Below are 15962 nucleotides of genomic sequence, written 5' to 3' on the forward strand. Positions count from 1 at the left end.
TGGACGAATACACATATCACTGGCTACCTGTCATGTGCACCTGCTGCAGAGGTGCACATCGTTTGTGCATGGCAAAGCCGAGTGTTGCATGAAGCACTGAGACTCACTATAATGTATAAAAGGTTTGAGATCTTTTTTTTTTTTTTTTTTTTTAGAGGTGAGCAAACTCAGACTTTTCTGTTTCAGGATCTGGAATATGTCAGCAATGAATTCTTTAACAGAACTTGCTCAGATGTGTTGGTGTGTCCTATAAGACCAGTGGAGCGGTTTCGGGATCTTCAGCCAGATGAGGTGGCAGACTTATTCAGCACCACTCAGAGAGTTGCCAACCTGGTGGAAAAGCACTTCAATGCCACCTCGCTCACCATCGCCATCCAGGTGAAACACAGACTTAGGGACTGTTTAAAGATACTGTAGCAAGAAGTTTAGTTTATTGTAGCAAGTTATAAAATGATAGAGGAAGCTTCGTCTCAGAAATGCTGTTAAATTATATATATATCTATATCTATATCTATATCTATATATATATATATATATATATATATATATATATTTTTTTTTTTTTTTTTTTTTTTTCCAGGATATTTGGCCCTACCTGATGGCATGTACAAATATCACAACACAAGTACTATTAACATTATTATTACAGGTGTGTTAGTATGTCTGCAGTTACTTCTTCTGTATAAATACTATGTGCAGATTGTTTAAAAGGTGGAAAAAAAACTATTTTGTGTGCCTAGAGTTCTTACTTTTTTTTTTTTTTTTTTTTTTTAACTTTTGCAAAAATATCAACGTTGCCGTGCAGGGATTACACTGTATCTTTGAGCATATTCAATATGTTTTCATCCCAATACATATTGCCACTTTGTCAGTGGCCATTAATGTTTACATACACGCTAGATAACCTCCTGCATCTGCTGTTGAAATTACGGGACGTCACTTCAATTTTCAGTCAATCAATTTTATTTATAAAGCCCAATATCACAAATCACAATTTGCCTCACAGGGCTTTACAGCATACGACATCCCTCTGTCCTTATGACCCTCACAGCGGATAAGGAAAAACTCCCCCCAAAAAAACCTTTAACGGGGAGAAATGGTAGAAACCTCAGGAAGAGCAACTGAGGAGGGATCCCTCTTCCAGGACGGACAGACGTGCAATAGATGTCGTACAGAACAGATCAGCATAATAAATTAAGAGTAATCCGCATGACACAATGAGACAGAGAGAGAGAGAGAGAGCGAGAGACAGAGAGAGAGAGAGAGAGAGAGAGAGAGAGAGATGCAGGTAATGACAGTAGCTTACAACAACATTATTGAAAGTAATAATATTATAGTTATAGTTCTGGCTACTGTGGTACAATATGTTGAAAGTATGTATTAATGTCTGGCAGTATACATGTGTGACAATAGTCATATGTGTATAATAACAGTAGAAGTATGACTAATGACTAATGATGGCAGCAGCAGCAGCAGGAGGCATCTGGCAGGACCACGGCAGCAGCACAACCACACACGTCACGCTGTCCAGGCACCGCTGCGATATGAGTTAATCTGAGAGACAGTGGAGCACAAAGGCTCCGGAGAAGAAGCTGAGTTAGTGACATCCAGAATGGCCGAGTTAGCAAGATGCAGTAATAGAATACGAGAGAGAGAGAGAGAAGGAGAGAAGGTGCCCGGTGTATTATAGGGGGGGGGGGGTCCTCCGGCAGACTAGGCCTAAGTCAGCCTAACTAGGGGCTGGTACAGGGCAAGCCTGAGCCAGCCTTAACTATAAGCTTTATCAAAGAGGAAAGTCTTAAGTCTAGTCTTAAATGTGGAGACGGTGTCTGCCTCCCGGACCGTAACAGGAAGATGATTCCACAGGAGAGGAGCCTGATAGCTGAAGGCTCTGGCTCCTGATCTACTTTTGGAGACTTTAGGGACCACGAGTAACCCTGCATTCTCAGAGCGCAGTGTTCTGGTGGGATAATATGGCACTATGAGCTCTCTAAGATATGATGGAGCTTGACCATTTAGAGCTTTATAAGTTAACAGTAGGATTTTAAATTCAATTCTGAATTTTACAGGGAGCCAGTGCAGAGAAGCTAAAACAGGAGAAATATGATCTTGTTTCTTAGTTCCTGTTAGAACCATTAAAATTTTTAAAATCCTAACGCATTCTCATCCCTAAACATCAAATACTGAATACTTTATAATGCCCCTCAGTGTCTTGTAGTGATGGGCAGGGCATTATTTGGCATATCTATGTGACACACAGCTGAAACACATTGTGACACTGTTGTGAAAGAGTCGTGGTTCAGTATAGGCAACAAAACTACTTGGTTAGGTTCAGAAAAAAGGTCATGTTTTTGCTTAAAATAAGTACAGTTGTTACCTAACATAACCTGAGGTAAGTATGTCATGTGAGTGACGTTAGTGTGTGATGATTGTAGGTGAATAGGTTAACGTTACGTTAAAACAATACTGAATCTAGGTTTCACATGGGACATGAACTGTGGTCTCCTTGATATAAGTCCAGTTTTGTTTGATCTATCTGCCTCCCCTCCTGCACTACACAGACTTCATCACTCTTCAGGCAACGCCAGTTGCTCTCAGCATCAAGTATTGCCACAGATTACTTCACATTGGTGTTGGTTGAATGCCCTGTGCATATCATAAAGGTGCCAGTGGGTGCCTTTGGTATTAATATCAGATACAGAGGGGTGTGACAAAGCGTCTGTACTTAAAGCCCTGAGAATAAGAACGGGCTAGTGGTTCGTTACCTTGACAACATTAGCTTGTGGTGTTGTTGATAGCTGAGAGATGTTTCCATTATTTAGCCTACCATCATTTATATAAATGGGGTGGACAAAATAATAGACACATCTGAATTTTACTCATTAATGCTAAAATCATCAGAGACAGATCATCAAAATCATAAGTGAAGTTTTGGTTTAGTATAAAGTTCCTGCTTTGTGTTTGCAAAGGCGATGTTTCTTTTTTTAACATGTTAAAGTAGTGCCATCATGCTGGCTGATTTTATTTCTCACTTGTTTGATGAAAATAAGATTTTCACAACTCAATAAAACACCAAATGAGAAGAACAAGGCCTGTTGGTGTTTTCAGTATAGATGGGCTCTGCTGTCATCTGATGGAAGCTAAATACAGAGCTGACTCTGACACCTGGACAGGTTCTCGTCTCAGACTGAATGGCCTATTCTGCATAACTGGTGATATATATGCTAATATAAAAATAGCACCTAGCTCGCACTGCGTCCCTGTCAGAGAAAATTGTTTCACAGGTAAGAAGAGAGAGGGGGAAAAAAGCAGAGCAGCAAAGAGTAATCTGTACCTGGATATCATTTTCTTTGACTGGGGAGGTGATGAGAAGTGATGACAGGAGATTAGTTGTGACAGCTCCCAGGTTACAGCCAACACATTAAAGGGGAACTCTCTGCAGGAGGGGGCAACTGTTCTCTGCAGTACGCCACTCCTGTGACAAATAATAATATCACACAAATCAACCTCACTGGAGGATTGGTGGTGGGAAAAAAAGGATTTTAGATGATGACACAAACGCTCCATTTTTCCCTAGATCAGTGCTGAAAAATAACAATGGAGCTCATTAGATTTTTTTTTTTTCCATTCACCACACTGATGTGTGATATGTATTAGAACCATGCAAATTCCAGTCATCACCTTCTTCTAACGAATAACAAAGTATAATCTCAATGAATTTGATCACACCTAATCTGACAGTCTGAGAAGAAGACACGTGTTAAAATGTTTCATTGTCAGCAGATGAAGAAATAGTTGTGCTCCGGAGCAGCTAGTCTCAAAGAAAGAGAAAAAAAAGAGTGTCAAGATCAGAACACATGAACCAGTGATGATTAGAGCAGCTTTAACGAAGTGCTGAGAGTTTCTTTTTTTTTCCTGGCCCAAAATGGCTCTTTTGATAGTAAGGGTTGCCGACCCCTGGCCTAATACAAGTAGGAGGATGAATTTCCCAAATTCCTTAACTATCACCGCGTAACAACACTAACAAGCAAAAAGTGTGAAAATGCTGAACATGAAAGAGGTCATGGATGTGTCAAAAAACATTGCCTGTTCTATTTGGGCAAGAGCTCTTCAGAGATGGCTGCTTTATGTGTATCTGGAGGAGGCAGACTGCAACCATTCTGATCTCCTGCTACATGCCAGCGTCAGATGGCTGAGTAGGGGCGAATTTTTGTACAGATTTCGAGAGCTTCTAACTCAGTGAGTTCGGCCTCAGCACTAAAATCCAACATGCAAAGAAATTAATGTTGATCAGTGGCTGCTAGATTGGTGTTCTTAACAGATTTGACCAACATGTTGATTGAATGTGCTCAAAGGAGAACTATTATGCTTTTCCTCTTTTCTGACCTATAAATGTTGTTACTATGTTGCATACTCGTGTTAAACGATGCCAGCGTGTCAAATAATGAGGTTCGTGCATTTGGAAGTGAGCCCTGCAAGCTAGTGTAGTGTAGTGTAATGCCAGTGTAGTCCGTGTGACGTTAATACGTGCCGGACTTACTTATATGGGCATGCCCAGGCATGCCGGCAGCGCTCGGCAGCCCTTCAGAAGTCCTCGGGAGTGTGACCAATCACAGCGGAGTGGGCTCGGCAGGAGGCGAGGGCCTGGGGGTGGAGTAAATTATACAGACCGTTTTCGCGGGATGCAGGAAATACAAGGAAGCAGTGCAGCGAGAGGCACAGCGTCCTGAAGATCTACAAAGCTTTGTGTGCAGGTAATCGTGTGTAGCTGCTCTATAGGAGTCCAGAAATCAAATACAAAGGCCCGAAAATGAGTATAATAGGTCCTGTTTAACCGTGATCATGATCAGCTCAGTTAATGCTTTCAAATGAAAACTACACCTGCTGTCATCAAAACTGCAGTGCAACAATGTGCAAAACCTATACAACATCGCATCTGACATGAAAAAAGAATGAATAATCTATAAAGCTAAACATAATATACAATATGTATACTTTTTACATTCTTATTCCCAACTCGGCAGGTACCACCACTTTGTCAGTGATTTCAGCTTCACCTTGTTGGGACACTGACACAACAAGGTGCCTTACATGGTGGTATGATATACAGCCAGGTGACGTCAGTTTATAATGCTGCCAGACAGCATCAGTTTGAAATGCCACTGATAACAATGTAATATAAGAGTTGGGTAGTCCCTACAGGGTGAGCAGGAGGAGACCCCGGACTTTAACTCAGGAGCCCACTCTTTGCTTCACTTATGAATATCCATGATGTTTTCTAAACCTACACATGTGCTTTATAATGTTGGAGAGCAGAAGTTAGAATTCCCCATTTAGAACATGTGAGGGGTCAGCAGAAATGTTGCCATCCAGTGGCATATCATTGTGCCGTGCCAGGTACTGCCCGACTGTCAGTGTGTCATCACACCGCAAAAGGTTATGTCCCGTTGTGTTACATACTGCCCGGCCATGCATCATTCTACGGCGAAAGGTTGTTTAAATGAAATAACTCACCACCACAAATCGCTTTCTGTCTCCACCCAAGCAGCACTCGAACATATTTCAAAATTAGTCGGCATTGAGTTTGAAAGAGAGACTGAACAGATTAAAAAAGAGAGGTAACCACTGTAATGTTGTCTTTACACCGGGCCTGAATAAAACAATTCACATGAGTAAATTACATGTAAAGTCAATGTTAAGATGCGATTAGAAATTAATTCCTGCCAGGTGGTGCGATGGACGTGCCATGAATGATGCCAAATACACAAATCAAGCAGCATGTAGGTAGCGCGATATTTTTTCATATGCTTATTTGCAAGAGTTAAAAGATCTGAGTTTCAGCAGCTGATTCACGCCACAAAGCCAGTCAGCATTGAGATCCTCTGGGGACGTATGACGCCAAGGACATATCGGCGGAAGTTTATTCATCGATTCAGCGATTTCACACATATGAAGTGAATCAACACTAAATATTCTAGCATTCAAACTTGTGAAAATTCACATTGTTTGGTGTGAACACAATATAACATTTTTTACAGACCTCCATGCTGCTTTCTACTGCTTATTAACCATTTTACAGTGTATTCATTCATTCAACTGAAATGCATACTCATACACTGCAGAGCCAGGTACACAACAGTGGGAAAGGAGCCTATCCCATTTTTAGCGAGTTTTCCTGCATTTAAGAAACCCGGTTATACGTGTTGATTTTGGTAAATAAATGGTTTATGTGTCAGCCCTGAGATAGTCTGCCTCTTGCCCAGTGTCAGCTAGGTTCAACTCTAGCGCCACATGACATTGTAAAGGATAAGGTGCTACAGATAATGGATGGATAAATGTCCAAATATATCGATACAGTTTTTTTAATATATGTCTTTCAATATAAACTGAATCAGCCACAGTCTTTCTACATATCCATAGTTTCAAATAGTGTAATCTATTTATCTGATCGTGTGTATTATAATCACTGTATTTTTCTATGTGTTTAAAAATACATTTTTCTTGTCTTTCTACTAGGAAATTAAATAAAAATGGTCATGAAGAAATAAATGTCAGGACAGGAGGCAGTAAAACAAATCAGGGGGAAAGTCATTTTTTTTAATTGGGGGAAAAGGTGAGGTGCTGTAGCTTATCTGGAATTAAAATCTCTCTCTGAATTATTAATGTAAATATTTCTGAATTCCCAACTCTTTTCTAATTACCTCTTTCTGTTCCCACCAGGACGGCCCTGAAGCCGGACAAACCGTGAAGGTGAGAGCTTAATAATTCACTGCCTTTAAATATGTCATGAGGCCTCTGCAACAGTTATACACTATTAAATAATCATCACATTTGTGGTGCTAAACTCTTGGCATGGCTGAATAATTTAGAGATCTTTTCTAAAAGGTTTAAATCATTTTTTGGTTTGGTTGGAGGCTGTATGGAATGATTCAAGTGACTAACTGGGGACCCACTAGGGTCCATATAGGTTAAAGTGAAGGGACAGAATCATTACCAGTCACTGCAACTTAAAGCTGTACTCACCCCTTCATATTGTACCCAACTACACGGCACTATTCTACTTTTTTGATAACAGGTAACACTACATTGCATTAATTTTAAAGACATATTGACACAGTGACTTAGAGTAAATATAAGCCGCTTTGACACCGCCTGTTCAAGGCAGGAATATTGCATTGTTTTGCCACCTCGCCGTGCTGTAGATAAGGTACAATCGCAGAATGGGGGGACAGAGTGGTCTTGCCTTTACTCCACCAGAGGAGGTAGAAATGGCGCTGAAATGATGTCTGTATAAGTGGGACAGTTGGCAGCATGGGACAATGGGTAGGACAAGTGTGGTGTTTTGACAATGTGTTATGCATGTGACCCACTGTGGGAGATTTAAAAGGTAGCTGTTAGCAGTTAGCGACTAACTCAAAGAAGAACATTGGCCATAAATGTCCGCAAACTGGAGGAATAAAAGAGGTTTGGGAGCTTCTTATCCTCCGAGCAAAGGACAAGATCAGCCACCATATAGCAGAGACAGTGAATGGCTGTTGTTGCCATGTTTTGCTGCTGATGTGTACATTTTATGTCACACCAAAAACGGATGCTGCTTTGTTGCATGTCATGCCCATCACACCCTTTTTCATTCCATGATACCAGCATGCAGTTTATAATCACACTCAGGAGTGGAATCATGCTGCTGTCATTTGGCCCTGTGTAGAAATACAAAGGCGGCATAAAAAGGGAGATTGCAGTGGCCCTGAAGTGCCATGTCTGTGTAAAAGGGCTACAGTGTGAAATGCCTTAGAACAGTGAATGAATAAATGAATGAATTAATCAATGAATAAATAAACTTTGTTTAAATCGCACCTTTTATGCACAGAATGCACCACAAAGTGCTTTAAAATTCAGTAGAAAAAAAACCCACCAAAGCACAATTTTAAAGCCATACATATAAATATGAGAGAAAATCATAAAAGATTAAAACAGAGCTGAAAACATTTTCTATCAGTTTCTTACTATTTGCAAAGGGTTCTGACATGAGCACATTTTTTTCTGCCAAAGCTGAAACAGTTTTGGTTGTTTCACATGGGTAAATTGTGTCTGTGCTAGTTTTGTTTGGAGGTTGTAGAGGCTCTTTGAGTATCCCCTGTTCAGTGAGGGGGATCTCTGTTTATCAGTTTGTTTAACAGAAAAAGAGAGTTTTGGTGCGGAATCAAAACCAAAAGCATCATGAGAACACGTAATGCAAAAATACGATTTTAACTCCTTTCTACAGCTACTTAATCTCAAAATTCTGAGGGGGCACATGTCCCTCAAGAAACAACAATCACACACAACTAACAGTCAAGCCCACTTTATCCTGCAATTGGCATGCAGAGAGGTGACAGTGAGCAAGGTTTCAACTTCTCTCTCTAAATCTCTTTTTCATTCCTTAAACAACCGCTTCTTTCAATTTCAATGTAAACAACCATGAATGCCTTTAGGGAGAGACTTTCCAAAAGTTTGTGCCCTCAATCCCATTGGTATGTTGAATTACATCCAGGCACCAAAGACCTGGGAGGTACTGGGATCAGAGGTGGGATCAAGTCATTGTGTTTCAAGTCACAAGTAAGTCTCAAGTCAAGACAGGCAAGTCCCAAGTTGAGTCCAAGTCCTAAACTTTGAGTTTTGAGTCCTAAAAAAGTCATTATTATGCACTCTTCACCAAATGTAATGCCATTTTAATAACAGCATTACAAAATAAATTAACCAATATCATGAACACTTTTCAAAAATTGTATTGAGCACCTCAGCACCACTGCTGGAAAAAAAATCCAAGGGGATACAGTGTCCTGAATCTATTAATGTTAACATTAACCTGTTGGCTGATAGGTCTGGCCACAGGCTGCTTATAGCTAACGTTAACAAGCTCTCCTCCTGCAGATAGAATTGACTACTAAAAACCATAAAATGAGATAGCATTTTAGCACTCCTCCATTTTAGCACTCCTTTAGCACTCAGTGCGTTTTTGTAACGTGAACTGCCCATTGGTCTGACCATATTAAATCCATTGTTCAGAAGTCCCGTTGTTCCGAAATCATCATGATGCCCTGTGGTTAAGGTCTGATTAGGTTTAGGCACAAAAACCACTTGGTTAGGGTCAGGAAAAGATCATGGTGTGGGTTAAAATGAAAAAGAAAGTGACAAACACATAAGCCGTGAGCCTGCTTCGCCTCAAGCCTTTCCCAGCTGACCCAGAGCCGGTTGCGGAGCACCATCAAGGCAGAAATACGCCCGCCAGGAGCCGTTCAGCACCGCGGACCGTCAGACTAATGGGATGTCGGACCAATGGGCTGTTGGACCAATGACATGGACCCTTTGTAACATGCCTTAAATATTGTTGACATTTTGTCGCACTCCAGAGAGCGAGAGCGTCAATGTTACTATAGACACTCACTACAGCTGAAATTTCACTTCCCTTTAACATTTTTTTTCATTGAATGCAGTGCAGGCGGATGCTTCACGCATTTCATGAGTTTGTTACTTTCCTTTTTTAAAATTAATTGATTAATAATGGTGTATCCTGGGAATGGATAATTGATCAGTTGATCCAATCAGAGCTGATCAGAGCTGATTTATGGATAAGAGGAGCAGCTGCTGCAGAGGCAAACTTTTAGACCAAGCGCCATGAACGGTTAAGTTTCACTTTCACTGCACATGACGTTCTGCTGCTCCATCTGTGCCCAGAGTGCGCAGTGTGGTACACTTTATAACCAAACAGAATATATATTCCAACAGTGCTCCTGTGGAATGGCCCAGCTCCAAAACAGCAAATGAAAACATGGTGGTAGACGTTTTAATTGTGGCAGGCCGCCACAAATAATTGAATGTGTGTGAAACCCTGGGGTTTCTGTTAAGAGAACCAGGGCAGTGTTTACTTCAGTGTTGGCCTACAAATGAACATCAACCATGCAGCACTCTCTTATTGATAAAAAACGAAACAAAACAAAAAACAGGGTGCGTCGCCTGACATGTCGACAGTGAGTTCACTGCGTCCTTCTCTTTCGTCCCCCGGAAAACAGGACGCTATCAGTCTCAAGCCCTGCTTTTAAGCCTTTGCAAAGTCGATGTGACACAACAGAAAAACAACGGCTGCTGCCATCAGTAAATGTCATCTTATTTGCTGATAGGCCGGTGGCAGTCAACAAGGCAAATACATGATACCGATGTTTGGCCGATAAACACTTTTGCATTAAGAGGTGGTTGGAGGACACATTGCATTAGCTTTGTTTGTTTTAAAATTACTGATCCATGATGTACCAAAATTCTGGACCCAGACCAGTGTAAGTCCATCCACAAATATAAAGAGAATAGGTATGTGAATTTTCCCAAAAACTGCTTCCACTATGTAACTGCTTGCTGAATCAGTTCCAAGGTGCACTAACTCATCCTTCAGTTACTACCAAAGGCAAAAGTCCTTCTGTCCGGCAGAATTTTTTATAGCCACCTACCACCCGCTCCCTAAAAAAGCAATCTCCACTGTGTGCCCTAAGAGAACAATGTCTTTTAAAAGATCTTTATTTTTCCATTTCCACAGCAACCCCCATTTTTCATCTACAGGTTGTTTGAGATGAAATGGCTTTCATCTGGCAATACAAACAAGGTCAGAGAGTAATACATTTTTGCTTGAGTTCAGTTAGATTCACACCAGCAAGTAGGTTATATTTTAGCATTATCAGAATATCAGCAGCTCTGAAATATTCTGGCAGGACCTTTTTGTTGAGGGCCTTTACTGCAGGAAAGCACATCAGGGGAGCAGTGAATCAAGGCAGGTAATAGAGGAGCCGTTGTTTCCCACTGATCCTTAACTCGCTGAAATAATCTACATATTTTATCAAGTAATTTTAACACAAAGGAACTCTTGATGTGTAGACCTGTCTGGTCTTTTTATAAAAACAGATTATCTTAGCGCATATAGTGCACCTGCTACAGTAGTGGCCCACCCCCATCTATCAACTGGGTTATTGCAATCAGGTGCCTGTGCGCCAGCAATAAAAATGGTCCTTTGATTGAATAAGAGTGAGGCAGGCTATAAGAGAGAGGCAAATGCACTCTTATGAACTCACTGCCTGGAGTCGCACAGACACAAGACAAATCTCTGTGTTTTGAATGATGGAATTGGATTTTATTTTTGTCTTATGGAAAATGCAGGGTGATTATAGTGATTTATCATGTGGAGGGCTATGTATAGATCCTGCTTGTTTACTAACCAAGCCTGGCTGTTATATATGAGTGTTTATAGATAAAGATGATTAGATGTAATATGCACAAAATAGACTAAACTGAATAAACCCACCGGAATGTATTTTCTTAGCAGTAAATATGAAAGGCTGAGTAAGAGGCAGAGTTAGTGAGACACCCGAAGGATATGATGGATTTTGATTTGGTTAAGTCTACATGTATTCTGCATCTGACAATGGATTAGCATGACTGCTTTAGTGGCTGTTGAAACTACTGGATTCATGGAACCGGTGCATCTATTGTCAGTCCATCAGTGTCATCAGCTGCATGTGTGAAAGTTTGACCTAGTTAAGTCCAGTGTTGTGCATAGACTGTATAAAATAATGGACATAGAAACTGTGGCGATGCCTCGTAGACGGCCTGTCAGTCAAGTGGACCCACCCTTAAATATGCATAACTTTTAGAAAATGTAAACGGGTGAGTTATACAAAAATTCACTCCCCATACAGTTGGCATGGATATGGAAATTAGCTGTAGAGAAAGTTGGGCTGTAAAGTGCTGCAGCTAAGCAAACCTGTCATCCTTAAACTACATAAATAAACAGTGGAAACTGTACAGATGTGGTCGGAGCTTCACATCTGTACAGATGTTGCATTGCGGATTCCTTCAAAGCAGAAAAATAAAATCAAAATCTCCCCAATACGGGGCATTGGTGGCTTAGTGGTAGAGCAGGTGCCCCATGTACAAGGCTGTTGCCGCAGCGGCCCGGGTTCAAATCCAGCCTGTGGCCCTTTGCTGCATGTCATCCCCCCTCTCTCTCTCTCCCCCTTCACGCTTACCTGTCCTGTCCAATAAAGGCAAAATGGCCAAAAAAATATCTTTAACAAAAAAAAAAAAAAAAAAAAATCTCCCCAATACAACAAAAATGAATGTTTATATATTGTTAAATTTATCTGTATATGACATCATATTGTTGAGTCAACATTTTACCCATTCAGCTGTTAGATTAGGTGAAAACTTGCACCCACTTTAATCTTATGAGGTTAATATTGCCCATACATCAAAACAAGTCTGAATCAAGTTGGACACAAAACTATCCAGCATGCACTGTGCAACAATAGCTCATCTGAAAAAGCTCATTACTTTTTAGTAGAGTAATGAGCTTAGTAGTAATAAATTACATTTTTGAGCAGCAAGCACAACACTGGTTAGGACTTACAGATAACAAACAAGAACCAACCAACCAACCAACCAACCAATCAGGAAATGGTTCAGTTATGTGGCCCCTTTTTCAAATTCCCAAAGAAATAGTTCAAGATTTTAGGAAATATACTTATTTGCATTCTTTTTGTGAGTTAAATGGGAAGATCAATGTCACTCTTATGTCTTGGTGTTAGATACAAAGCTGGAATCAGTAAAGGACACAGCTAGCCATAGACGTCGGAACTAGGGGTGCGGCCGCACCCCCTCCCATCCGCACCCCAGCCTCCCTACACTGCATTACGCTTTAAAAAAATAAAGAATCTGAATTTAAACTCAATTTGTCTGACTTACATTTATCTCTTTCATATCATTAATGCATAGATCTATGCTTTTGATGTGATATGCAACCTGCCTGACTACATACAGTAGGCTTGGCATCCAGGATGTTGTGTCCATCCTGCAAACCTTGCAGCCCCAAACCTACTCAATGCTGTCGGAGGTGGAGAAGCTCATTAAGCTCTGTCTGGCCCTGCCCATATCTGTTGCGGCATCCGAGAGCTCTTTCTCAGCCTTGCGCAGGCTGAAAACCTGGCTGCGCGACACCATGACACAGGAGAGACTAACACATTTGGTCATTATGAATGCTCACAGTGACCTTATGGATGAAAGCGATGTCTCGACCCTGCTTAAAATCTTCATCAGTAGGTCAACTGAGAGAAGGTCCAGTTTTGGAAATGCATGAAAACCCTGAGTCAGGAGCGCAGACTTTTCTTTTTTGCATTCAAGGTTACAAATAATGTTATGCTCCTTAAATGGCTTGATTTAGTTATCAAAGTTTCATTTTCTTAACAATAAAGATGCCGTGTTCATCCATTCTAGTTCTCTTATAACTGCATGTTATTATAAAATGACTTCAAATCAAATCCTTAATCATTGATAAGTGTGCGTGCTTCCCCCGCCCCTCCCAACAAAAATCCCGCCCCTCCTCTCAGAAAATAGTTCCGACGTCCATTGCAGCTAGCGTGGCAATCAGGAGAGAAAATACATGCCTACCAACCCCTGAAGCTCACTGATTAACACTCAGACATCTCAATTGACTGGTACATATAGAGACGTGAATATGTCGGTTTTCAGGCTAAGTAGGAATTACGTGCTGCAGCTTTGTTTTTCTCAGACAACAGCCCAGTGAAGTGACTGCAAGCAGCTTTCTGGAGTCTGTCATTACAGTGTGGTTGCCAGCTTCTACAGAAACTAAAACCAAAACATGTGCTAATGGCTGTAATTGGCAACCTGTGCTGTAACCACAGCATAAACTGCTGTTTTCTAAACTTTAACCAAGGTTGACAGCTCTGCAGAGAGTTTTTTGAAACGCTAAATTTTATCTGTCCACATTACAATGTCAGACAGATGTTTTAACTCAGTTCAGTCTTTCTAGTAATTCTGTTCATATTGGACAGTTCTGCAGTGCATGTTTTCTATGTGTGGTGCCAATGTTAGTTGTCAATGCAGGATGTAGTGTGCCCTTTGTGCACTAAGGCAGAGAGTAGCAGTATGGAAGATACAGGGTGGTGGATGGGTGTGTACAACATTCTAGTTATGTGGCAATGTTGGTTGGTGGGTCCACCACTGAAATGTCTTGACAACTGTCGGATGGATTGCCATGAATTTTTATACAAGCATCCATGTCCCCCTAGAGAGTAATGGGAGATCCCCTGACTCTTCCTCTAGCTCCGTCTTTCAGTCAATTTTTATTCATATGCACGGCAACAGACAAACTGACATGTCATTCATGGTAGACATACCTGCTAAACTTTTGAATGTAAGCATTGTCACTGTGAGCATATTATCGTCGGCCTAGGTACAGCCTAACAGAGCCGCTAGCATTACTGATTAACCAAGTACTTCCCCCGAACTACACTGTAAAAAAAGATTTTGGAGGGAGTTAAATAAAACCCATGCATATCATTTAAATTTTACTTAAGTATATTAGTTAGCAAGTCAAATAACTATTAATAGGTAAAGTATGACTACTCTACCTATTTGTGAACAGTAACATTTGTGACATAAAAATATCCTAAAATATACCAGACAGCTCTCATTCCGAAGTCTTCATATACTGCTGCTTTGTCAGTGAGTTCAGCATCAGACACCTGACGGCAAAAGCTACCTTTCTCAGTGGTACAATACGCTGCTGGGTGTTGTCACATTGTAACGCGGACGGACAGAGGCTTTTGCAGTAATATGCCACCAGTCAGCCGGACAGCACCTGTCTGCGCAGTATAATACGCCACTGGATGGCGTCAGGTTGAAACCCTGCCAGTAACAACGCAATATAAGGAGCAATATAAGAGAGTCCCTATAGGGTGGGTGGGAGGGGTAAAGGATGAGTCCAACAAACCCCAGAACACAACCCAGACTTTCACTTGGGAGCAGGGTGTTGGCTTTCCGCATGAGTGTGGAAGCCAAACCATTATGTTTTTTCCTGAACCTAACTATGTGCTTTTGTTGACATCTCACCTTTGGGAATGGTGTCCCGGAACATCAACAGCTGACGCAGGAGGATGCCTAGCATGTAATGTGTAGACGAGAAACTGTCAGAGACTGACAAAGTGGTGATATGTGACAACTTCGGATGAATGTGTTGAAAATTTGTAAAGCTAGTGTAATCCGATATTGTAATCCCTGCACTGCAACGTGAAACAAAACGAAAAAAAGAAAAAACAAATCTACATTCGAAGTGTTCACGAAAATTTTTGTTTTAGTTGGAAATTTAAGTTAAAGAGGGTCCTTTTGTACCTCATTTGTTTATGTTTTGAAAATGTGCTCAGTTAAAAATATTGACATAATTAGTGTTGTCTCTGGGCAGCGCAGTGGTTAACACTGAGAGAGTTCTGGGGTTCAAGCCCACCATCTCCATGGGTTTTCTCCAGGTTCTCCGGCTTCCTCCCACAGTCCAGCATGCAGGTTAGGTTAATCTGTGACTCTAAATTGCCTGTAAGTGTGAATGTGAGTGTGAATGGTTGTCTGTCTCTACGTGTCAGCACTGTGATAGTCTGGCGACCTGGTGTACCCCAGCTCTCACACAATGTCTGCTGGGATCGGCTCCAGCCCCCTCGCGACCCTGTACTCAGATAAGCGGTTACAGAGAATGAATGGATGAAAAATTGTCTCCTGTGTATTACAAGTTTTCAAGTATGGCTGCCCTTCCTGGAATTACCTGGTTAATTAATCATATTGATTCCTTATGAATAATTATTTTTAAGTAGATGAGCAATTGCCTGCAATCAAGAGTTAATATCACTCACTTTTTTTATGAGTAATGTGTTGAATAGGGCTGTCAGAATGAACTTCGCTATTTGAAAACAATTTGAATTATTGTAAAAATAAGCATATTCGAAGTTGGAAACTAAGGTTCGAATATTTGACTTCCGGTACGACACAAACCAACGTCGTGCGTTGTGACGTTAGGCGAGAAGTGATGTACAGTATGTTGTTTACAAGATGGCGGAAAGCAGCGCAGCGATAGAGAAGATCCAAACTCCGGAAAATCT

The 15962-nt window shown here is 41.0% G+C and overlaps 1 protein-coding gene across 2 annotated transcripts in view; it reads left to right on the top strand.

Annotated features, from left to right (window-relative positions):
• The window catches only part of fhit (fragile histidine triad diadenosine triphosphatase), a 552438-nt gene that overhangs the window by 398914 nt on the left and 137562 nt on the right, over positions 1-15962 (top strand). For both annotated transcript variants that reach the window (XM_033627621.2, XM_033627620.2), the window contains 2 exons: positions 233-378; positions 6721-6750. In XM_033627621.2, the coding sequence (XP_033483512.2) occupies positions 233-378; positions 6721-6750 (176 nt within the window). The remainder of the gene's footprint in view (positions 1-232; positions 379-6720; positions 6751-15962) is intronic.

The sequence above is a fragment of the Epinephelus lanceolatus genome, chromosome 1 (genome assembly GCF_041903045.1).
Source record: "Epinephelus lanceolatus isolate andai-2023 chromosome 1, ASM4190304v1, whole genome shotgun sequence".
NCBI classification, from domain to species: domain Eukaryota; kingdom Metazoa; phylum Chordata; class Actinopteri; order Perciformes; family Serranidae; genus Epinephelus; species Epinephelus lanceolatus.